The sequence below is a fragment of the Podarcis erhardii genome (assembly GCF_964252035.2).
Source record: "Podarcis erhardii genome assembly, chromosome: 6".
Taxonomy (NCBI): domain Eukaryota; kingdom Metazoa; phylum Chordata; class Lepidosauria; order Squamata; family Lacertidae; genus Podarcis; species Podarcis erhardii.
This window is the reverse complement of record NC_138510.1, coordinates 28,852,086-28,877,320: the sequence shown is the minus strand read 5'-3', so window position 1 is coordinate 28,877,320 and position 25,235 is coordinate 28,852,086. Positions and strand designations below refer to the sequence as shown.

At 41.5% G+C, this 25,235-nt stretch overlaps 2 protein-coding genes and 1 long non-coding RNA gene across 8 annotated transcripts in view; all 3 read right to left on the bottom strand.

Moving 5' to 3' along the window:
* Positions 1-11,100, bottom strand: part of NCOA6 (nuclear receptor coactivator 6) — a 37,915-nt gene extending 26,815 nt beyond the window's left edge. The window contains exons 1-5 of one of the 6 annotated variants that reach the window (XM_081866778.1): positions 10,491-10,639; positions 4,135-4,278; positions 2,742-2,851; positions 1,601-1,731; positions 298-434 (exon numbers count right to left, since the gene is read on the bottom strand). The gene's annotated coding sequence lies outside the window, so the exon portion shown is untranslated. The other 5 variants (XM_081866782.1, XM_081866777.1, XM_081866780.1 and 2 more) reach the window with 5 other exon arrangements.
* Positions 11,101-17,424: 6,324 nt separating this feature from the next.
* LOC309344401 lies at positions 17,425-18,624 on the bottom strand. The gene is made up of 2 exons (XR_014157707.1): positions 18,576-18,624; positions 17,425-18,538 (listed from the first exon to the last, which is right to left on the bottom strand). It is a non-coding gene; the product is annotated as an uncharacterized lncRNA (long non-coding RNA).
* Positions 18,625-24,079: 5,455 nt separating this feature from the next.
* The window catches only part of GGT7 (gamma-glutamyltransferase 7), a 39,796-nt gene continuing 38,640 nt past the window's right edge, over positions 24,080-25,235 (bottom strand). The window contains exon 15 of the mRNA XM_081864702.1: positions 24,080-25,158. Coding sequence (XP_081720828.1) covers positions 24,995-25,158 — 164 coding nt within the window. The 3' untranslated portion in view covers positions 24,080-24,994. The remainder of the gene's footprint in view (positions 25,159-25,235) is intronic.

The following is a 25,235-nucleotide window of genomic DNA, read 5'->3' as shown; positions in this document are numbered from 1 at the left end:
TACAGCTATACAATACTGAGCAACTACAGTACAATTATTATACAATAATACAACTATTAGGGAAAGCAGTGACATGAACATCTACTGGATGGTACCCATGACATCGCTGACATACATACCAAAGCTTTTCTACTTTCTTCAGACACTGTGCATTTACTAATACTAAAGGAACAGGTTTTCCTCCCCAGAGAAGGCACCTATCTAGAAAGGCCTTAGCAGATATAAAGTAAATCCAAAAAAACTAATGTTTTCATTTATCATGTATTAATATATATTGCTAATAAAAAAATAGCTTACCTGGAGATCCTGTATCAGAGGCTGCATGACAATTTAAGCTGACCCAGAAAAATTGAGCCATAGGGGCATTCAGGTTGCTGGTCTGCTTTTGCAGACAGTGGGAGTCCAATCCTCTGAAAACTTCAGCTGTGACAAATCTGCAGATGTATCCAGTTAAAATTAATTAAGGGGTGGGGTTTTTTTTTGCTCTGAACCAAATCAAGCATGGACATCATTATATTAGTTCCTAAGTGTTTCACCAAAAGTCAACATAATCCTTCAAATATTTTTTATCAACGATAAAAAGTAAAACCATCTTTTTTAAAAAAAAGGGATATCCATTCATTGATTTAGTTGGATACATCCCTATATCTGGTAGGTAGAGTGTAAAATGCGAGGAGTGATTTTTTAAAAGTTCTTCATTTACACAGGAAAGTCTCCATTAAATTTGCGTATATGGTAGAGGCATTTTTCCGTTTAGCGATTAACCATAGGGCTAACATACTTACATCTGTATTGTTTAATGTTAACTTAGTTATTAAGAAACATAGTAACAGATAATTTTAGAATGTTAAAAAATCAAATAAATAAATGTTTGTTTGTTTGATCTGCGCTGAGGAAGTCAGCATGTCATGTTTTATTTCCCTAATCCAGGGAGAGTTTGCAGAGGCAGAAGTTTACAGAAGGGGTTCTAGAAATCTATTAAATAAATAAATAAATAAAGCTAACCAAAATCATTTTCTGATAATAAAGTAGTCTCTCCACCCATACCAAGATAAGACTTGGCAAATTATATATGAAATTGGTATACAAGTATTTATGCAGCATAGGAATTTTAAATATCTGAGGCCACTCCCACATACTGAACACACAACATTAAGGTTGAGTTTTTCCTCCTTTATGCTGATGACTTTATAGCTCACTTAGAACATGAGCCTATGCATGACTATTCACAAGTTAGTTCCACTGAGTTCAACAGGGCATATATGCTTAATGTTTCTTTATTGAATATTATAATTATTTTTAAAGGTTTTATCCTATACAAACATACATGGCAGTAGGTTACACTTAGCTAAATGAGACTTATTTGCAAATTAATATGACTGGATTAGGCTACATATCTATTAAATTCTGAACATTTGACAATCTGCAACTGGCATTTGATAATTTCTGAAATACTAAAACCATTTCATTAGTGAATAATTTTATTTGTACATAGGTTATCTGCATTATTCTCGACTATATCTGCATAGCAAAAGCTCACACTACAGACATCAATGGCTTGCTAACATTCTAATACTTGTTTTTCTAAGAGGTTGGATACCTGTTAGTCATAACTCCACAATTATCTTAAGTTGAATGACGATCACGTTATCCACAAAATCATACAACATGGTGCTGATCTGGATTAGATTCTGGGTGAGGTCCTGTTGCCCTTCCTAGATAACAATAAACCTAAAATAATTTTTTTCAAGAAGAGGGGAAGAATAATTAATGCTCCACAAGCCTCTATTTCTTAAAAAAAGAAAAGAAAATACATTAGCAAACTATATCTCCTTTCAGCTGTTTGTTCTATGCTATCACACTCTAGCTACTGGTAAACAAACAAGAGAATTGTGGAAAGCATTGAATTTAGACCTGTGAAACTTTGATTTGAATCCATGGGGGTGGATCTATGTCTGCTTGCACAATGGGGCTTTCCCCCTCTCCTCTCTGTCACATGCCCCCCAAGCTTGGCTAGAGTGGGTGAGCCCCCAGAACAGTGCACAGGGGAGAAGAGGGGGGATTGTTCCATCTGGCAATGCTTGCACAGACAAGATGTTTGCAAAACCTAGGGTTCACATATCTGGAATATTGCAATGTCCGGGCAGAAATTGGCAGAGTTGTTTTTTTCCGATTTTCCTCAGAAATAGCTCAACAACTTTGCCCTCCCAAAAAAGCTCAACAACCTTTTTGAATCCCACCCTATGTTCATGTGCTATCTACTCATTAAACTCCAATATATATAATTTGTTTAAAGAAAGTAAAACCATTTTAGTTTTAGAGTAGAGGAGCAAGATTTCCCTATCCATAATTTCCACACTACAAATTCTCTTCTAGTGGTTTTCCCTATAGTTTCTAAAAAGTACTTGCCTAAAACACACCTGTCAGTTTGGCATATAGCTAGAGGAATTTTCAAACAAACCCTCTCACATGTTCAAGAAGTAACAAGGGCATGACTGTAAGCTTTACCACAACTAATATGCTCACTAGCCATACCAACCAGCAGACCCTAGACTTTCTCCATACTAAAGAGAATGTCACTGAATTTGTGATGGGGTACTTCAACACCTCTTATAATAAAATTTCCAACTCCAACAGCTAGCCCAACAGGGTCACCAAAACTATGGAACATAAAGTAAGGCATAAAGAAAAGTACATATGATTAGCAATACATGAAACCAAAAGAAACCCTTTTTACTTACCAAGATGAACTTTCAGAGGCTCTTCATTATATGTTGTTTAAAATGGCATTCATTAATCTCAACCTAACAAGCATTTTAGATGATCGTGTCAGCACACTTTGAGTTTAACCCTAAGAAGAAAAACACACACATGTATAATGTTGCTTATGAAAGTACTTGATCAATCTAACCCTCAGACAGGCAGCAGCTCTCCAAGTCCTGCTATCTGAGATGAAAGCGGCCGAATCTGGAATATTACGCATGCAATGCATCCTATGTATTGCTGAGCTATGGCATCTATCCTTTACAAGCTATTTGTCCAGAAACTGAGTAAAATGTCCCAATTACACGTGAAGTGTAATCTAATATGTTTGCCCTTTTTTGGATCCATATAAGGCCTGACGAACACACAAGCAGCTTGACATAATTTTATATAAGGTCATTAGTGCCATAAGCATATCAGGCTATAATACTTCTGCCAACTACAAAAATAAAATAAAAGGGGTGCCCAAGTTTTCCCATAGGTGTACAGTTCAATCCAAATGGTCAACAAAAGATGTCTAACTACCCCTTATCCAAGAAACATTATTCTCCTCCTCTTAGATTTATTATCAGGAAAGCCCAGTTCAGCTTACCAACTTTCCTTTATTAGAAAGGCCTGACAAACATATAGACCTTCTTGCATTCTGTGCCTTTGTATTAAAGTGGTGGTGTGGTCAGACTGGCATTGTGCCCAGCTCAAAGCCACTACAGATGGATCTGGGCCACTGTCAGAACCATTGGGTCTGGTCCTATGAGATCCTAAGCTGAAATACATAGCACCTCATAGGTTCAGGCAACCTCCACCATTTATTGTGATGGTGTCAATCTGCTAAGGGGGTCCAATATGATTTCATTTCAAAAGAACTCCAAGCTAACATAAACAGTCTCTCTCTCTCTCTCTCTCTCTCACACACACACACACACACACACAGAAAACCTATTAGGGTACTTTGGACCTCTGTGACAGAGAATGACCTCTAACCATTCTGTCTCTTTATGAATTCCCAACTATGCCCTAAGACTCTTTCTTCCATGATAGTAAAACAATCCAATATGTCCCATACATGTTAAGTTGGCAACTACAAACAGGAAACAAAAAGAGCAGCTTTCTCCTACTATCACTCCCTAACTCTAACGGGCATTCAGAGACAGTATATATCTGGTCCTCCAAATATTGCTGAACTTCAACTCCCATCAGCCTTAGAAAACATGGTCAATTACCAGGGGTGGTGTGAGTTTCATTCAGCAACATATGGAGAGTCAAATGTTCCCGGCACCTGGCATGTAGCCATCAAGACATAAGCAACACAAATGATGTAACTCTAAGCAACATGCATAGAATTTCTAGACAGACTCCCTTCCAAATGCTTACCAAATCTAGATCTGCTTAACTTCCACAAAACTGCTACAACATGTGCCTTCACACCATGGGCTGGGACCAACATAGAATGCTTTCATGCTTATAGTTAACTAGAACTGGCAGATCCTTAAAAACCTGTCTATATAGCTGTGTTACCTGCCAAAACAGGTAGATGTAGGTGAGAATACTGTCTTGAGGTTCAGCTAAAAGTGGCAATACAGTAATGTTATAACTGCATCTGATTTATTTTTACTTTTCTGCTTTGTAAATATGAAACATTGTTTCATTAGACTGAGAAAACAGTAATGCGCATTGAAACTGTAACACTATTCTTGTCAGTGTTAAAAACTCAGATATACAGTCACAGGAAAAGAAAGCACACCCTCTTTGAATTCTGTGGTTTTATATATCAAGACATAATAATAATAATCTATTCCTTACTAGGTCTTAAAATTGGGCAAATTCAACCTTAAATGAACAACAGCACATGACATCACCCTCATAACTCAAAAATGGGAGGAGATAAAAAAATAAAATGTTGGATTTAAACTTAGTTTTGATTGTTCAATAAGTGCACAAAATTTTAAGAAAATTGGATGACATGAAGTAAAAAAAAAAATCATTAAAAATTTGATCACTTGATATGGAATGACCCAGTAATATAACTGAGGCACCCAGCACTGTTAGTCAGGACTGCTTGATCACACTTCTCCAGTGGTGCAACAGTAAAACTGCTAGCACATTTTCAAAGCTCAGCAGGGTTAAGGATGATTTCAAATTGGATGTCGGATGGCGTGTACTAAATGACTCTCAGAGTCCCATCCAACTCTCTAATTCTATGATTCTATGTGTCTATGTATGGGGGTTGCATTTTAAATAATTAAAAAGGTTTAAAGTAATTTTTAATTAATTAAACTAATAGCCAAATTCTAATGCATGTTGACTTTAACATGTGAATCCCTGCTAAGTTTGAAAATAGTTGTTTTGCCCAATTTTTTGGAGTACATTAATGTATGTACATTAATGAAGGGACGCAGGTGGCGCTGTGGGTTAAATCACAGAGCCTAGGACTTGCTGATCAGAAGGTTGGCGGTTTGAATCCCTGTGACGGGGTGAGCTCCTGTTGCTCTGTCCCAGCTCCTGCCCACCTAGCAGTTCGAAAGCACGTCAAAGTGCAAGTCGATAAATAGGTACCGCTCCGGCGGGAAGGTAAACAGCATTTCCGTGTGCTGCTCTGGTTTGCTAGAAGCGGCTTAGTCATGCTGGCCACATGACCTGGAAGCTGTACACCGGCTCCCTTGGCCAATAAAGCAAGATGAGTGCCGCAACCCCAGAGTCTGTCACGACTGGACCTAATGGTCAGGGGTCCCTTTACCCTTTACCTTTAATGTATATTAAGTGTTGATATTCAGTGATGTTTGTCTCAAGTTTTGACATGCACAATGTTTGTCTACCATTGTTGACACTTGCTAAATCTTAGACATCCATTGTAACACATGTCACAGTGCCAGACAAGTACATTAAACTTCAGGCTAATTTACTTAACTAGATGCTCATTTTAAGGATACATTCAGGATTTGTTCAGGAGGAGACTTTAAAAGTATCCAGGTCACAAACCATTTACAGTGCTGGATTAAACCCTGTGGAGGCCCCTAGGCACTCAAAATCGGGGGGAGAGGGGCTGACACATTATCTCCAATACGTTTTTGTAATTTTCTCTCAAGATCAAATCAATTTTATTTTGATCCATTGTCATGGGGCCCCTAAAAGGAAAGGCCCATAGTCTGGTGCCTACTCTACCCATTTGGTAATCCTGCACTGACCACGTAGGGCACAGGTGGACAACCTACATCATAGGGGAAATTTGACGAGACACATAGAAAGTAAGAAAAGGAAAGAAAGAAAGAAAACTGATAACAGGTAAGTGTGCAGAACATGAGAATGTGGGGGTTGGGAACTGAACAGCCTTAGCTCTAAGGACCAGAACCTGGTGTAGCAAAAGACAAGAAGTCAGTGCATGTCACATTTGTTTTTAGAGACCACAAAGCAAGTCTGGAGGAATAGTAGCAGGAACTGCTGTAATATAAGATGTGGGTGAACAAATGTTTGGTCGAAGATGCAAAAAGTGAAAGGGACAGATCCTTTAGCTATGCAAAGCAGCAACCAGGATTTGGCAAAGACTGCAAAAGGTTAGAGAAAATAAAAAAGACGATAAGTAATCCCACTATGTGTCTAAAATTTCTTTGTTCTAGGATAACAGTAGGGAATTATTGCAAACTGCTTCAGACAGGTTTTTCTACACAAATTAGTACTGTACACAAAAATCCAAGCACTCAACAGGTAGACTGAAGCATGCTACACCAACTTTTTCTAAACATGCAAGTGTGGCCAATTACAGCTACACTATATGTATGGAGATGTGGAATCACCCCCAAATGAGCAGTATGAACATTAATGCTTTCCCTATAGGAAAACTTTAATATCTGAAGTGGCCCTACCAGGACCACTTTAGATGTTGTATTAAAGAATGCAAACTAGATCTGTGAGTGACCTATACAGGTGGCACATATTTTACAAGCAAGTTCTCCTTCAGACTCAAGAGAGAAGGAAGAACAGAAGGTAGAAAGTTGGTTGCAAAAAGTGATTTGGAATTTCCAACAGACCACAGAGACAACATAAGGAGCGGCATCAATCACTTTTAAAGCCATCTTTTCGCCAGTTGGCTTTTTGTTCTCCTATTAGTATTATTGTTAGCTTATTCCTTGACTAAATTTTACCTTGTTTTGGTATACGGTTTTGTCATACTGTAAACTGCCTCAGGTGAGACCACCACAAAGGTGGGCTATACATTGAAGAAGGTCTTTTCTTTGATATATAAAGTCCTAAATGGTATTGATCCAACATACAAGAAAGATCAACTTGTCCCAAACAGACCAAACTAAGAGGTGTTTTCATTGTGGGAGGCCTTGTTAGCATTTCTGTTGCCCTAGAAGACTCAAGGCATGGCAGCACATGGAAGAGACTTCTTTCTAGTGGCCTCCAAGGTCTAGAACTCCCTCTCCCAATGTGTGCCTGGCACCTATTTTGCACACATTTCAGCACCATGCCAAGGAGCACCTTTTTACCTGAACTTTTGTGGATGGCTGAATCTGTTTTCCCTTTTGTAACTGATACTCTACTTTTTTTTACTGTGAATTGGTGTTTTATGCTTTTTTGTTTAGATCTTATCATATTTTTTGTTGTAGCCCAGTCCACAATGGGACACATTGTGTCCCACATGGTGAAGAATATGTAACATATATGGACAAATTACACAGTGTAATAAATAATATTTGCAAAAAGATGTGTGCATCTGCCAAGCCAAAACAAGGATCCTAGCAGTTTTACTCTTTTTCAGTTCAGCTGCTTGCATAATATGTCATAAGAGTCTCCCCTTTTGAACTTTAAAAAACCTCTCATATACAGCAGCAGAGATACAGAATAGCAACAAGGGCATTTAAAATAAATTTATTTGGTATATTTGTATACCACCCTTTAGGCAAACATCTCCCATGATGGTTTACAACAAAATGTTTACAATCTAGAAGAGTTACACCCATCATAACAGAACCAGAAAGAAGTCAGGAGTTGGATTAATTCATAGAAATGAAAAAACATTCTGTTGCAAAAATTTAAAACTTAACATATTAGGGAATGTATGAGTGGTGGAATATTTCACAACAAATAAATGGAAAACAGAGACCAGGCTGAGGGAGAAGCACCAACAAAAAGTACTCTGATGCCCAGTCAATTGGTGTACTATGAAAAAAGCACAATGAACAGTACAACACCACACATGACTACTCAGAAGTAAATCCCACGAAATTCAGTGAGTCTTATACCATGTGTGTATAGATTGCAGCCCAATACTTTTTTCGATTAGATTATGAAAAACTTGCTCAGTAAGAATATAACTGCTAGATAAAGTACCATATTTTATATGGAAGACCAAAGGCTGCAATTCACAGTGATTTGTTATTCCAAAATATTTTGCTGTGTAATAAGTTACAATTCTTTTGTTTAAGAGCTAAGGCTACAACTCAGAAAGATAATTGTGTTGGTACATTCTTTTAGCATTTGTAGCCACACAGTTGCATTTCTCCAAGTTCCTACCCACTCACAATTATTTACCAGTGAACGGTAATTTTCAACAATCTCCAGAAGTTTATAGATTCAGCATATTTAAATACTGTATTAAATATTACGCTCTACATTACATACCTGTTACATTTTATCCAACATTGTTTAACAGAAATTTGTATTTCCCATTCACTGTTTGACTACAGTTGATGTTATTTTAACTTTGTACACTACTATGAAATTTTATGTGAACAGTAGCGCATACACACACACACACACACACACACACATATATATATACTGAAGCACTGTAATACTAAAGTATATTCCAACAAAGTCGATCCCTTGTCTGTAAATAATACTACTTTCCACATCATATTCAATTCACTGGAAACTCCACTTAGAAAGGTTCTTTCAGTTCCTGCTCAAACCCATATATTTTGCGTCTTAACCCACAAAATACATCGAAGTACTTATGTGGGGGAATTGTTTTGTTTTGTTGTATCTATTTATTTGTGTTTTTATCTTGTATTTTTATCTTGTGAAGTGCCCTGAGATCTTCAGATTAAGGGCGGTATATAAATATAATAAATAATAAGAGAGAGAATAATAATTAGAGAGAATGAGGGACCCTTTCTACCCTCCATTTTCCTTTAAAAAAAGAGTGCCAATAAAACAATTGCTCATATTAAACCAGTATTTTGCTCAAGTTGTTATTAGGGGTTGTATTTGCACCTATAAGGTAATTTCTTTAGACAAAGAGAAGGCATATCAAATTTAAATGCAAACAAAGTCCAAAGCTAGAATTCTCTTTCCTGTGTTAAATTTGGCAGCCATTTAAGTTACACTTTGTCACCTGCAAAACAACCCTCAAGAGTTAAGACTACAGGAACAAGGGCTGAACAAGCAGAATAATTAGCCAAACTTTAAACCACCAAAGAATCTCAAACCCCCAACAGTCCCAAGCAATGTGCAGAAGTTACCACTATTCACAGGTTACATCATTTGTTATTTCAGTGACATTTCCAGCCAGTAGTGATATGACTGAATTTTCTTGCATTTTAAATGGTAATGTGAGCGCCCTATGACCAAAACAAATGCTTACAATATGCATCGCTGATAGTTTTTGATCATTTGTTTTCAAACAAATATATAAACCCAAAGGAGTAAAATGTGCCATTCAAAATATTCTATAAAGAAGGAACCAATAAGCTTTAAAAACTAAAGTACTGATGTTCTTAGGGTTCTGGGTCCCTTAACTTAGACCACAGGGTCACCCTCGGACAATGTTCTTTCCCAGGGTTATTCTAGGATAACTTTGCTGTGTGAACAGCCTCTAAGACCAAGTCGTTAAGTGCTACCAATTCCCATACTTAACAGTATACGACTTACTCTCCAGTTTTTAAGATTTCAAAAGGTTTCTTGGGATAAGGACCCCTTACTTGGAACATCAGGTAAGAGCCATCATCAAACAGGATACTAAAACTTCCATGGATACATCACATGTTATTTCATATCCAACCTATCCTGCTTATGTGACACCAGCAGGACCATTTGAGATTAGTAATTTTTGTCTACATATCATGTCAAAAAAGTATTGTGGTTCTAATGAGATTTGTTAACCCCAAAGGGCAGCCCACCTACACACAATGAGCCCATCCATATCAACTTTTTCCATTATCCCGATCAATCCAAGTTATAAACCAGCAGCGCAACTCTTTGTCTACCTGATAATTCTGAAATAGACGTGCGTGAATAATTTAGTGAAAAAGTCAGGCTACAGATAAATTATTCAGCCTGGGCTCCTCAGGGCTTTAAGAGAAGCATAAAGCCCGACTACACATACCACTCCGGGCATCTTGAAAAGAGACAAATCCCACCTCAAAGAGCCTGGCACATTTGACAAGCGATTTAAAAACAAAACAATTGCTGGAAATGTAGTTTGGAGGCTCAGTCCTTCTGGACTCAGGGGCGAACCCCTGCTGCCAACTCCACGTGTGCACTACCAATAACCAAGGGAAACCAAACGAAGCAAGAGTTTTGTACCAAAAAAAACAGGACTGCCTAAGAGATTGGGCGCTGCGAGGCAAAGGGGCGGCCATTGTGTTTTGTCCTGGAGGTCCCCCCACCTTGTGTCTAAACCTGGGCCATTCTCTCGTAGTCAAAGGGCATCTAGTAAGCCGGGGTGGGTGGGCTGCGGGTTGAGAGACCAGGCCCGAGTACGAGGACACCCCCCCCCCAACACACACACTTTCCTCCTCCCAAGTCCGGGCTCAGCCAATACGCTGCTTTTCCTGAAGCACATCCTCCCCCTGTTCCCAAAGACCTGGCACCGTCCGTCGCTCGCCCTCGGTAGTGCCAGGCCTCCCCGGTCGCCACGCACGGCCCTGGCGAGGCCCCCGCCCCGCTTTCGTCCCGGGCGACCCTGACCAGGCCCGTCCCTCTCAACGGCTGTCACCAGAGCCCCTCCCACAGCCGGGCCCTGCTCCCCTGGCGCCTGCTGGGGCTGCCGGGCAACTGCTCCTCCGCTCGGCCCTCCCGCCCCCCCCCCACATACGCAACCCCCCCCCGCCGGGAACCCACCCGCTCGGCCCCGCCCCGCCTCGCACGCACACACACCACACGGAATCCGGTCGCGCGCGTTCACCTGGTGGCGCTGCTGCTGCTCCCGCTTAACGCGCCCGCTCCCGGCCGCCGAAAGAAAGCAGCGGCTTCGGGCAACAACGCCGCCACGCTCCTTCCGCCGCCGCCGCCGCCGCCGGTTGCCCTGGCGGGAAAGGAGGAGCGGGCGGGGTGGTGGGGGGCGGAGGCTGAGGGTGGGGAGAGGTCAGCGCGAGCCCGAACCTCCAGGACACCGACCCTCGAGCCCGGCCGCGGCTCCGCCTCCTCCTCCTCCTCCTCAGGGAGGCCACGTGACGGCCCGGCTGCGCGCGCGTCGCCTTGGACCGGGAACGCGCCTCCGGTTTGGGCGGCGGCGGCGGGAGCGCGCTGTTCTATTTTTCCCCCTCCCCGCTTTCTCCTTTCCCTCACGGAGGGAGATTGGGGGGGGGGGGGCGGCGGTTGGCGCGCGCGGCAGTAGTATCTTCTCTCGAGCGGCTCGGTTAACTTTACAAATCTCGGCGGCTCGGAAAAACAGCACAGAAATGGACTTGTTTCTCCTCTCGCGCGCTCTTAAAGCCAACTTCCTTGCTTGTCGCCTCAGAGAGCTAGGAAGCCTCCGTGTAAAAAAACGAGCTTCCTCAAAAAGAAAGATACTGAGGAGAGCTTTATCCATCTCCGCTTGCCTCAGTTATGCTACAGTGCTGATTCTCTTCAGGGGATCCATGGCTCAGTCCCCTCGGAGCTGTTGTCTTTCAGGATCCCCCACCCTTGGTTCATCCAATATAACCCACATTAATCCTAGAGGGAAATTTTGTCACAGGCTATTAAACCGCTTTCTCTGTCTGGCAGTAGTCCAATACATACTTAACATGTGTTGCTGTTGTGTATGCAGCAACATCATGCATACCCTCCAATATTTCTCCCATGACAATAGGGATGTCTTATTCCATTATTATTATTATTATTACTACTACTACTACTATGGTTGGCTTCCAATATATATAGAAAACATAATAAAACATTTAACATTTAAAAACTTCCCTATACAGGGCTGCCTTCAGATGTTTTCTAAAGGTATGACTACCTACTTATCTCCTTGGCTTGGGGCTCGAGTCCATGCTTTCCAACATTTCTCCAATGAAAATAGGGACGTTCTAAGGAAAAGCAGGACATTCCAGGATCAGAAACCAGGATGGCTTCTGTAAATCTGGGACCGTCCCTGGAAAACAGGGACACTTAGAGGGTCTGCATCATGGGCTCCATGCGTTGTTTATGGGCATCAAGCATTATAGAGTAACAACAATTTTGCCCTGTCATAACGACAATTTTGCCCTGTTATACTGTATTGTTTTAATTAGTGTTTTTATAGTTGTTCTGATTTTGAGTGGAGTGCCCTACCTGGGTGGATGGAGCAGCCAAGTAATTTCGTTGTCCCCGAGAGGGGGCAATGACAATAAAGATATTATTATTATTATTATTATTATTATCATCATCATCATCATCATAAGGCGTTTGCTGTTTATATAGTTGCTTGAAATAGAGGAGGCAACAGAAAAAGTAGAGGAAGTGGGTGCAAATGGGGAGAACGTGTGCAGTCAGTACTTGGGAGTAAGCCCTGGTTGAACTCTGCGGAAATCACACCAGCAAACATGCATAAACATGCACAAGGCGCGACAGGCTCCTATTTTCTGATCCTTCCATAAAATCCCCATCTCAGCAGCCTTTTCCATTCTCATAATCATAGCATGAGGAAACATGAGCCTCTATACAACATTTCCTGTATAAGCCGTCATTTGCTTCCTTCCAACTGGCCGCTACTGGAACCAGTATCCTGGACTAGACCAACCTTAGCTGATCCAGTAATGAGCCAGTGTAGTGTAGTGGTTAAAGTGTTGGACTAGGACCTGGTCTCTGCTCAGGCATGAAACGCGCTAGGTGACTTCAGTCCAGTCTTTCAGCCTAACCTACCTCACAGGGTTGTTGTGAGGATAAAATGTAATTACTGGGTTACAATAATATGTAATATGGGCTACTGTAATAGAGGGTCAGAGCCAAAAGGGACCCACTCCCAGTATCTAGTTCCCAGTGTAGATAATCTACCAGGGGGACTGAAGCCACTTCCAGTTCCAGCCAAGTTGTGGATTTTAAATCAACTGTGAGCCACCTAGTGTGAGATTTCACCCCTCCCATACCCAAGAATCTCCTGATGATCTCCTGAGGTCTCTGCTGACTCTACAGAGAGGAGGAGCAATGTACTGCTCTCTACTTAATTAGTCAAGTGAGTGAGTCAGTCTCTGTGTGAGTGTGAGAGAGAGAGTCAGTCAGTGTATCGGAGAGTGAGTGCAAGAGATCGTGTTTAGAGATAAGGTTGCTGCTAAGAGCAGCTGCAGGCACTCAGAGTATAGCATTGATTTATGCTCAGAATATTTAGCTCTGTATATAGTTTTGTATTATAGCTGTAGTTATAGAATAAAAGGAAGCTATTCGACAGAGCTGCTCTCCGAGTGGTTTATACTCTGCAAGACTCTGCAAAACGCTGCTGCGCAACGACTGTATTATTGAGACAGTGAATCCGGTGCTCTCAGCTCCAAGCTGTGAGTCCACAGCACTGTGACCTGTTCCTGTGGGAAAGGAGGACTCTGGCAGTGCTACCCAGCTCGCCTAGCCCAGTCGGGGCTGTAGTGCATGAGTCAAGTTGGTACACTGGCTCAAGGGCGATGCTGACATCGGTTATGGGCCCAGTCGTCTGACCAGTCGTTGTTCCAGTCGTCCCAGTCGTCCCAGTCGCCAGAGGTGTCTGTTGCTGATTGCTGGACGGTGGAACGGAGGCTGCATGCTGGACTGATTTGTGGTGCCTAGAAGCAGAGCTGTGTTGGAGCAGAGTGCTCAAGCTGCCGCTGTTGCTGCTGCTTGAGGTATGTTGCTGACTGCCAAAGAAAGAAGATAGCATCCCTGTTTGCCTGTTAATTGCGCTCTGAGTGGGAGAGAGAGTGGCTGAAGAAGTCCAAGGCTTTATCTGTGTTTGCACGAGGGAAGTGTCTTGCTCTAAGTAATAGCAGACATGGCCTGTGCACATTCTGGCCAGATGGCTCTATCTTTTCCCCTCCTCACGCCTGAAAACTATGCAGTTTGGCAAGTTAAGATGAAAGCGCTTTTGCAGAGGGAAAAGCTATTTCACACGTTAGAAGATGACCCTCCAGATAAAGATGATGATGATTGGGCTGAGTGGCATGCTGCAGATATGAAAGCCCGAGGGACAATTGTTTTGAGTGTTTCAGACCACTTGCTGGTAAACTTAGAGGGTCAAGAGACTGCACAAGCTGTTTGGCATAAGTTGAGAGATATGCATCTGAGACAAAATGCTGGTTCCAGTGTGATTTTCTTCAAGAAGCTGTGCAGGTTACAGTTGCAGAAAGGTGGTGATTTGCCTAGCCATCTATCTCAGTTAAAGCGTCTCAGACAGGACCTTGTTCAGCGAGACCTGGCTATTTCAGAGGCTGTGTTTGCAATGCTGATGATAAATAGCCTAGATGATTCTTACGATGGAGTAGCTGCCCAGATTTCTACACTGCCTTCTGACCGGCTAACAGAAGATTATGTGTCTAGCGTGCTCTTGAATGAGTGGGATCGCAGACAGGCTGTTAAAGAAAGCCGGGACTGTGCTGCTAAAAATGTGCTTGAAAATGTGCCTGAGTTTTCAGCAGGGGAAGGTGAAAGTGAAACTGCTGCTGTTAAAGCACTAAAGTTGAAGCAGTGCTTTTCGTGTGGAGCACAAGGCCATTTGAGTTTCCAGTGCTGCAAGAAATCTTCAAAGAAGAAGGGAAACTTCAGAGGCAGAGGGGGAGGAGGACGAAATCCCCAAGCACCTGCTACTTCAAAGGCCTTGATCTCTCGCTGCTCCAATCAACGTGGGCGGAGTTTCTTCGTGATCGACTCTGGCTGTACCAACCACGTAGCCAAAGATAAGGATCTCTTTGTTCAGCTTGAGAAGCAAGAGAAAGAAATTCATCAAGCAGATGGGACAGTTCTCACGAGTGAGGCTAAGGGAACTGTGTTCTTAAAGAGCCTGAATGCAACTATTAAGAATGTCCTGTATGCGCCTGATATTCAGGACAATTTGTTGAGTGTTTCCCAGCTTGATCATCAGGGTTTTAAGGTGGTGTTTGCTAAATCTCGCTGTGAAATTCGTCGAGATGGCAAGCTCATTCTATATGCAAAATGTGTAAATGGTCTGTATCAATTGCCTTTTGTTTCAGGTACAGGTACTGCAGAAGCAACTGAGAAAGAGTGTTGCAATTTGTCTGTTGATAAGAATGAAAAGTTGCATGACCAATGTATTCATTATTACCACCGTGTTTATGGTCATTTGAATTTCCAGGCTGTGGCAAAAATGCCTGATATGGTTCAGGGTATGAAGCTGAAAGAATGTCCCTACCACATGAAATGTGTTTCTTGTGCTGAGAGTAAGGCAAAGCAAGCTCCCAAAGGTACAGAGTCTGGGAGAGAGGCCAAGAAACCATACGAAGTCATTCATACAGACTTAGTGGGGCCTCTAGCGCTCTCTAGAGGCAATTCAAGGTTTTTCATGGTTTTGATAGACTCCTACTCTAAATATGCATGGGTCTATATGCTGCAGAAAAAGTCTGAAGCATTTACTAAGTTTCGTCAGTTTTGTAAATGGCTCAGGAATGTACATAATGAGAATGTACATTGTTTTTTCACTGACAGGGGTGGAGAGTTTTGTTCAGAAGAGTTTGAGGCTTTTCTTTCTGAACAGGGCATTGAGCATAGGACTGCCACGCCCAGATCGCCCTGGCAGAATGGTTTATGTGAGAGAATGAACCAGACCCTGCAGCAAGGAATCAGAACACTGTTACATGATTTGGGGCTGCCCAATCCTTTTTGGGCCGAAGCTCTTTCGTTTTTCTGTTACGTGTATAACAGGAGGTACCAGTCTAGTGTAAATTGCACCCCATATGAGATGCTTCACGGAAGGAAGCCATGTGTGAAGCACTTTAAAATTTTTGGTTCAGAGGTTTGGGTGCACACCTCGCAGGGTGACAAACTGAGTAAGCGTGGAGAACATGGTGTTTTCCTAGGATATGAGAAAGGGTCTTATCGTGTCCTGATCACAGACACGAAAACCATAAGGCTGACCAGGAGCATTGACGACAATCCACAATGGGACAGAGTTGGCGTTTTTCAGTGCCATCCCATTTGTGATGATGGTGCAAAAGGGGCAAAGAAAGTTAAGAGGGAGGCAAGTTTTGATGTGATTGATAATCCTGATGCCAATGTAGTTCCAGATGATGGCACAGATTATCAGAGCCCAAAAGCCTCAGGTGAGTCTGACGCTGATTCAGACTTAGCAGCTTCATATACTTTAGCTCCCCATTCTCCCAAAGAGGAGGAAGCACCAGAACAAGAGGATCAAAGAGTTTTGCGCAGATCTGAGAGAACAACCAAGGGTGTACCACCGAAAAGGTTTTCTGAAGAGTTTGCAAAGGCTGCGGTCACATGCAACTCTGGTGGGGTTTTTAAACCAGACATGAAGTGTGTTAAGAGTAATAGCACAAAACGCTGCATTTATTTCCTTACCTGACATTTGAAGGATCAGGATTGAAGGAGCAAGCATGTGTTTAAAGTGGTTTGTTCAAATCTGCCTAATTAGAAATGTCAATTTGCATTTGAGAGGAAGAAATGTGTGTGAAGATTTTTCCAGAAGCTGCTTATTCATTTGTGTATTCACAGTGTGTATTTTGTGTGAGCTACAGGTTGAGATTTATGTTTTAACTCTTTCCTAATAGACACAGAGTGGTTGTAGTAACTGTTTAATGATGTGATAAAGTGTCTTAGATAAGGGGGAGAAAGATACCTGCAAATATGTTACCAAGGTTGTAAGCAGAGAACAACTTTTGGAGTGTGTGTGCAAATTGCAGTTATGTTAAAGATTCTTGAATGGTCGGATGAAATGGGGGAGGATGAGGAGATTTCACCCCTCCCATACCCAAGAATCTCCTGATGATCTCCTGAGGTCTCTGCTGACTCTACAGAGAGGAGGAGCAATGTACTGCTCTCTACTTAATTAGTCAAGTGAGTGAGTCAGTCTCTGTGTGAGTGTGAGAGAGAGAGTCAGTTAGTGTATCGGAGAGTGAGTGCGCAACGACTGTATTATTGAGACAGTGAATCCGGTGCTCTCAGCTCCAAGCTGTGAGTCCAGGACTCTGGCAGTGCTACCCAGCTCGCCTAGCCCAGGATCAGGCCATGACCCATGTATCAAGCCATGACCCAGTAGTGGGTCCCGACCCACTGGCTGAACACCAATTTTCTAGATCCACAAGCACAAGGATTCACACTTGTGCAATGGATCTTACTCTTCCTCTCCTTTCCCCACATGCCCCACACACCCTCCCCCAATCAAGTCCAAATGGTTGAGGGAACCCTTAGAACATATTTAGTCTTTAAAATTATCACACACACGTAACGCCAATGAATTATAGTAGCTTAATCATGTGAGCAATGGGTTTCAAAACTATAGCTGTAGTAAGAGAAAAGCTAAAGAGGATGCAATACCTTTGAGCGTATAATACAAAAAGAAAAGTGTTTTTATTTCTGCCTTTTTGTTATTGGTGGGGAAATGCATGAACATATTTCTTGTCTGTACAACCAAAGTCACAGTTGTGATAACAATGCATTTTGTGTTACTTGTTTCAAAATAAAAATGATGCTGTACAGTAAATATGTCAACTTTACAATTTGTATTCATGAACTCTGTTTTTCAAAGTATACATTGTGTTTTTTAAAAAATCCCTCTTCTTGCAATTTACCTTCTGGTAAAATTAAACTTTAAGCATTTTGGTTCCCAGCAACAAAGTAAGTTTAGATGGTGCTTCAGACATTTTGCTCAGTGCCTAGAAGATAGGTGGGGGAGTCCACTGAGTATTTTGCTCTTTACAATCCATATGTTGATCAATCTAACACATCACACTACAATTTGCTTAGAAAGACACTAAAACAATATTCAGTCAGTCACAGATTAGAAAAGGAGAGGCCAGTTCTTTAGTGCCCTCCTGCAGTAGGTGATCTAGAAAGGGATCCCTATTGCTGGAACAGAGCTACAGTAGAGTGACTGCACACAACTGAGGACCAGTGTCTGAAAGGATAACATTCACTATTTTATATCTTATATATATCACATCCTTCCCCCCACTGATTAACTTAAATAACTGCCATATCCCAGTGCTATAGCATACACACCATAATGAATTCAGTTTTGAATCCTTGTTTCACCCTTAATCAGGCACTGAGCAGATCATTAAATACTTTCTCTTCACTTGGGAAAGTTGTGGTCTTCTAGATGTTACTGAACTTAAAACTTCCATCATTCCTGTCCATTGGCCAACTTAGTTGAGACTGATGGAAGGTGGAGCAGAACACCTGGAGGGTCACTTGTTTTGCACCCTTGTTCTAACCTCTCCAATTTACAGTGCAGTCCTATGCATTCTTACTCAGAAGTAAGCCCTCAATAAATTCAGTGCCCCTTACTGCCAAGTAAATGTATATAAGGAATAAGCATTGACCAAAAATTCAGAAGAACCCCAATCTGATACTTAAGAAAACTGTCCAGTTAGATCCAAAGCACTTTGGAGGTGGCCTGATTCAGTTTGGCTCCAAATCTCAGTTTGGAAAGAGTCAGCTTAAGACAAGCCCTGAATCTGTCCAAAGTATTCCACTTCACTTCAAGATATAGGATTCATCTAAATCATCTGCACACCCCTAGCTCTGTGAGCTCATCTTGACTTGGGGTCACCAACCCACAGGTGCACAAGTACCAAGTGAGGCCTTCCTCAGCACCCACAGCTTTCTCTCCCACCCGCCACATCATCACCTTTCTCTTGTAGGAAAAGAAGGCTGTCTTCAAACCTAATTTGGGTGCAGGGGTGATGACAGCATTTGGAGGTGCCACAGCTACAAGAGAAGGCTCCTTTCAAGTCTAATTCAATGAAGGAAACTGATTGTCACAGCTGGGAAGGGGACAGTTAACATGGGGAACCATACTTGGCCAGAAAGCTGGATCAGATTGTGCCACATTTGACAGGTGGGCAGAGATACCAACCTGATGTCATAGGATGTCAGGTAGATCCAACCCCAGCAGAAAACAGCTCAGCTTACATTTGGTACCAAATTTAGCGCCGAATGCAAACTGTGCTTGCTAAGAAACAATTGAAATTCTAAGGCTATGATTGCTCCTTTGCAAGCACAGCTCATCCCACTTTCTGAACCTTTGTAGTGGGTATGGTAAACCTCTGTGTGAGTGTAAGTGTGTGTGTCAGTGTGTACATGTGCACTCTGTGTGCAGTATGTTGCCTCCTCAGAGCAAAAATATGGATATATCCCTTCATTTCATCTTATCTTCCCTCACTGCAGAAATCCACACAAGTGTTAACACATATATGTGGAAATAGCTCTAAGGGATCCATTGTAAAACTTCTGACATAATCTTCTATGGCTTTGTATTCATGGACAAGTTTCTAATTTTTCTCTTCTTAGCCCCCCTAAAATCCACTTCTGTTCCCATGAGGAAGAACAAATATGCCAGTTGCTCATTCCAGTTTAATAAGAGATTTAACAAAATGTCTTGTCATTAGGACAGGCAAGTGTATATGGAGGAAGGATCCTTATATCAGGGATCTCTAAAAATCTGTACAAAATCAGTTTCTGTGTACTCTATGCACTAAGATGCACTGAACCTTGCTCTCCTGATATTGGAGGCTCGGCCCTCAGTTTTGCCCTCACCAGACAGCTGTTCCCAAATGGAGCCCTACCCTTTCCCTGAAGAAAAGTGAACAACACTCAGGGACAGTAGCCGGGTGAAGACTCCATTATCTATGTCCAAGACTCTCACTCTGTACAGCCCCACTGCTTCATCTCAATCACTCTCTCCTAGCACCTGAAGAGTTCCCCAAAATGGCAGACCTGCCCTCCTCACTAGGGAAGAAGGGGTGAGGAAAGATCTACATCAGGAACAAGGGGAGGGGGGAGACTGACATTGGGATCTGCTGCCTCTGTGAATCCTGCACCCTCACTTTGCCTCATTCATGGACTGGCCCTGGACTTTGATACATAAGGCAGACTGTAAGCATATGTTGGTACATGCAGCCAGTGGCGTAGCGTGGGGGTGCCACAGGGGCTGTTGCCCCATGCACAAAATTCTTAGGGTGCAAAATTTCTGCTCCTCACTCACCTGAGGCCCTGAAGCCGCTGAATTGCAGTGCCCGCATGGTGTTTAAGGTGGTATGGATGGAATCCCCTCATTTTATTATTTCCTCTTCTTGCACCCTCTTGTGTAGGCAGGTCACCGATTCTCCCCAACCCCTCCTCTCCCCGCACCCTCCAGCCACCCCTCTGCACTATGGCTAGAAAAGGCCGCATGCACTTTTGCCGGAGAAGCACCACAACTCCTGAACTTCACGTGGGGTATGCGTTTATGTGTTCTGGGTTTTTTCCCCCTCTTTCTGAGGAGGGGGCACAATACTTGCCTTGCCCCGGAAGCTGGCAACCCACACTACACCACTGCTTGCAGCTTGGTTGATGTTGTCATACAAACATTAAAAAATCTCACATAGGCCATTTAGCAACTTATAACAGAACAACTGAATGAGCCCTTAACTAGTGAATGATTGTAAACCACATTCAGGTCATCAAAGGACAGTTAACATTCAAGCATAAAGCATGAGCAGTGATGGCTTCTGCAGTGTGTTTGTTCATTTATACCTCCAACATTAGGAGGGGCCATTCTTCGTATTAAGTGGGTTTTCTGTCATGTAAATGTGCACATGAACAAGACAGTATTCAGTCAATTCCAGTTCATGGGATATAAGATCTGGAGCACCAGCACAGCTATTAGCAGATATGCATTCAGAATATGTACAGGAGCCATAGGTACAATAATATGATTGGGGAAAGCAATAAAAGTTATGCACTTTAATTTAATGAGAAATCAGTATAGGGGAGATATTTTTGTGGGTATGCATTTAATACGTCAAGTGCTGTGAAATTACATTTTGTTAGGGAGGGAAGTTGTTCAAAAGCTTAATGGAAGGATTCCGTACGCTGATATAATTTTTATTTATTGATGGAGCCAGAAGCAAAGTTTTTCTGTGATTTATATGGTGTAGAACTGTGAATTTGCTTTCACATTCAGAAGAGGCCTTCATGCAATCAGTGAATACATGGCGGCAGGTGGGATCATTTATTCTGTTCACTCCACCAATGTGCACATTTTTTAGTTGAAGCTGTGCCTGCAGCTGTATACACATTGGCTCTGTCAGCACACTCAGGGATCCAGGTTCCCACATCAGGCAGATAGAACTTACACCAATGCAGTCCCCGACATGTTGGGCTCCCTATGCATACCTTCCACTGAACATGTGGAAACTGAGGGCAGAATGTGCTGCTGTGGCATGCGCCCTGCCTCCATGCATTCACTGACTGTCGATTTCACAACAAAAGAATTGTTCTGATGTACCCACTATCATCTACACAGAGAACTGAAATATTTGTACATATCTCAAAGTGCTCCCGATGTGAGGTCACCTTGATTGATTTCTGACATAATAAACTGAGTGTGTCAGCACCCGTGTCTAGAAATAATCTGGAACACTTGCCCATGTCTGTTTGTGTATTTGCCTCTAGTTTTAATAAGCAGCAGTTGTTCTTCTGCTTCACAAATCAGCCTAAGACAGACTGATTTGGAGGATGTGTAAATGTAACTTTGGGTACATCCTCCTTGACACCAACGGCATCACTTGGGTAGGAGACTTTCAGTGTTATGCATAAACTACATTTCTATTGATGGTGTACCTTTTTATTGCCTAGAACTTTGTTTTTGTCCTGGATTCTATCGCATTTCAGTGAAACACTTTCTTTGTATCTCTTTAGCACTTTGTAGGCAATATTGTTGGCAATTCAGAAGAACAGGGTAAACTTTGCAAGAGCTGAGCAGCTGGGTCATATCTGTTTACAATAAAACTCCACTTCGAATTTATGAAGGGAAGTGAGATAAACTTGGCAAGAAGTCAGCTATAAGTCGATTAAGATTAGAATTTACAATATTTTTCCTGCCCCATTAGTATTTACAGCTAAGCCTCAAAATGCATTAATATAAACTGTCTTAATATTTTTGTTCTTAGTTTACATTTGAGAACGACAATGGGGTGTGTGTGAGAGAGAGTAATATGCAATGTCTTGATCTAGTTTTATTATCTGTATTTTCAGCATAGATTAAGAAAGAAACGAGTACACTGGGGCAAGGTAGAGAGAGTGAATATGAATGCATATGAGCCTAAATCTTCTTCTCCTCACCCCCATGTTTTGCCAGTTGTTTTTCAAAGTTAATGATTTGAAAATTACAGTTAACATAACATTTAGGTGAGAAAGGATGGCCTTTTTGTTTATTTTGGTTATGTTGGGCCTTGCTTTATGATTGGATTGCCGTGGTTTTGCCCAAGAAATGCAACAATAAGCTGAAATGGAACTGCAGCACTATGGAAAGCCAAGATTTCAGTTAAATTATTCAGTAGAAGATTACACTGGATCTGCCTGAGTTCTTTCTGCATTAAAATTTGCAATGTTATTACGCTGGTAGGGCTACTTTGGACAGTAGCACGAGAAAACTGAAGCTCAGCTTTCCCCCCAGTATAGATGTACATAGCATTATAATCCAGATCCAAAGTTGAACTACATAACTTGGAACAGAAAGTGACTAATTTGATACGAGAAGAGAGCATCAACACAGGAATAATTCAGGACTTGGCACAGGAACCTACTTTGGCAGAACAAATAGTGGAGGAAAAGGAGAAAGTTGTTGTTTTTGAACCTAAAATAACACAAGTGGGACTCTTAGTTTTACAGAAGCAAATTGAGGACTATAAATTGAGGCCTTTTATGATTGAATATAGAAAAAGTCAGATTTTGAGGATTGGTTCCCGGTTTGGACTGAAGAAGGAAAGTTGGAATGATCCCTCTATCCAGGGATTAATTGATTTTTGGGACATGGACTTGGACTCGGAGGAGATTGAAGTTTTGGGGGCCTTTGGATTTGGAAGAATCTTGAAATACGACCTGAAACACTTTATAGACCCTAGCTTCAACTATGGAAATCTGGCTGAACTGTCCAGAAGGAATAAAAATATTGTTAAGATGGAGTTTTCTTGAGATTTGCTCTCTAGCATTAAAGAATATGAACAAGATCGGCAGAAGGGACCTGGAAAAGAGTTAAGAGCCTCGGACATAAGATCTCCAGGTTGATGGACTATATGGAATTGACGGAAAGGACTGGCAGAATCCGAAACCAGGGAGAGGAGTTGATAGAAGAAGATTGAAAAATTTAAAGTTTATATATAGAAATATTGCAAAATTAATGAGTGATAGAAAATTGGTGGATTGATACTTTATGGATTTAGCAGAAATGTTATAAGGAGTTAAGTATTTTAGTTTTAATGTTAAAATAAGGTTAAAAAAAATATGTTATGTATAATATGATAGAGAATAGAGAAAGATGGAAAGGATTTGCTGAAACAACTAGTAGAAGTGGAAAACAAAAAGGGAGGTGAGAGGAGGTCAAGGAAACAAGGGAATGAAAGAAAGAATTTCGAAAAGGAGGGATGTGTTTTTTAAATTGTTTTTGATTTGTTTTATTTAGGGTTAGGGTTAGGGAGTGGGTTTTTTAGTTTAGTTTATAGTGATTAGGTTGTGTTTTGTACTGTTTTTATGTTGTATTCTATTGTATATTTTTTCTGTTCTTTCTTCTTTTGTGTTTTTCTTCTTTGCTTCTGTTTTTTCTTTTTTTAAAAGTAATAAATATTAATTTTTTAAAAAGGAAAAAAACAAAAACAAAGTTGAACTACATAAATGTATTGTGTCAAAACACAACAGGGGGAACCTGCAACATGTTGAAATAACTGGCAAGAAACCATAGCACTGATGCCACCAAGAGGACACCATTGGGTCAGAGAGGCAAAATCAGAATTATAAAATCTTTCATTAATATGTGCAGAGGAGCCAATGTCCTATTAGAACATGTATGCTGGTACAAATCATTTGACTCACGGGGAACATCTGAGAATGCCCGGGGCTAACTTAACCCATTGTTCTTATTCTGTATTCATCTACTTGAGAAGGAATCATTTAGAGTTGACTAGTACAGTATCAGAAATAAATGCACTGGACACAGAAATATCTTTGCCTCATCTTCTCAGGTGAATACAAAGGTACCATTTCAAGAGCACTCAGACCAGTATGTGTGGCCCTAGCACACAGTGAAGCTGAAACATCCATGACAAATATACATATTGGGAGGTGAAATGCTGGATCAGCCACTGTTTAACCTTTTTTAAATGAGTCAGGCAGCCTATCCACTTTTTTAAAAAAGCAGCCTGTACACACACACACACACACACACACACACACTCTGTGTTTATCCTTGCCTTACAAGGGGGATAGGGGGACAGAAAACATTATTTTAAACTGCAGAACTGTTCCAGAGATTGGAGGAGACGGAGTAATGATGTCACATATATTAGCCAATAGGTACCCGCCACAGATAAGATTTTTCTCATTTATCCCATTCAGACTCAAACCTGTGAAACTGTGATTCTTTCTTTGCCTTTTTAGAGAACTTGTCTCAAAACAGAAGTATGTGTATTTACAGAGGAAGGAACCTGCCACCACTGCTCTCAGAACAGCACATTTGTACACAACCAGTGGTTTGCTTCCTGAATGTTCCCAGTGCTTAGTTTAGAAATATCTCTCTGTGCATTAAATGGCTGGAATCAACCATTGACAGGGTGCTGCTGAAATTAAACCTATTCCCTGTGCTCATATTATAATAATGCCTGAGATTCTTTTAACTCAAGTTCATAATAACAAAACAAAACAACAAAAAACTAAGGTCTGTATTGTGCCTTTGTCAGCCTTCATTGCTGCATTGGTTTTAGCATAGAAGTGCAGAGGGGTCTATTCAGCAATGGAGAAACCAATAACAAACACTGTTTGTTCCGCCTCAGGGGGAATGATAAAGGGATTGTTTGGGAACATGCACAATGTGTTTTGGAAAAAGCCTTATTTCATGAAGAAACCCATCTGGGAGTTGCTATAATATTGTGGCTCCTGCTGCATCCTCACTTCTTGGGTCTTTCACACCAATTATGAAATTGTTGGTTCTTCTGGCTCCGTGAACGAGAGAAAGGACCTCGATTTTGCTCACCGGCTGACCCATGCTTGTAAAGTACTTGATATCTTCTTCAGGAAACTCACCTGGCAGAGAATTTTAGAAAAGATTAGTTTTATTGAAAGGGTTGGCAGCAGTCCCGATCAAGGTGCTGATCCATGTG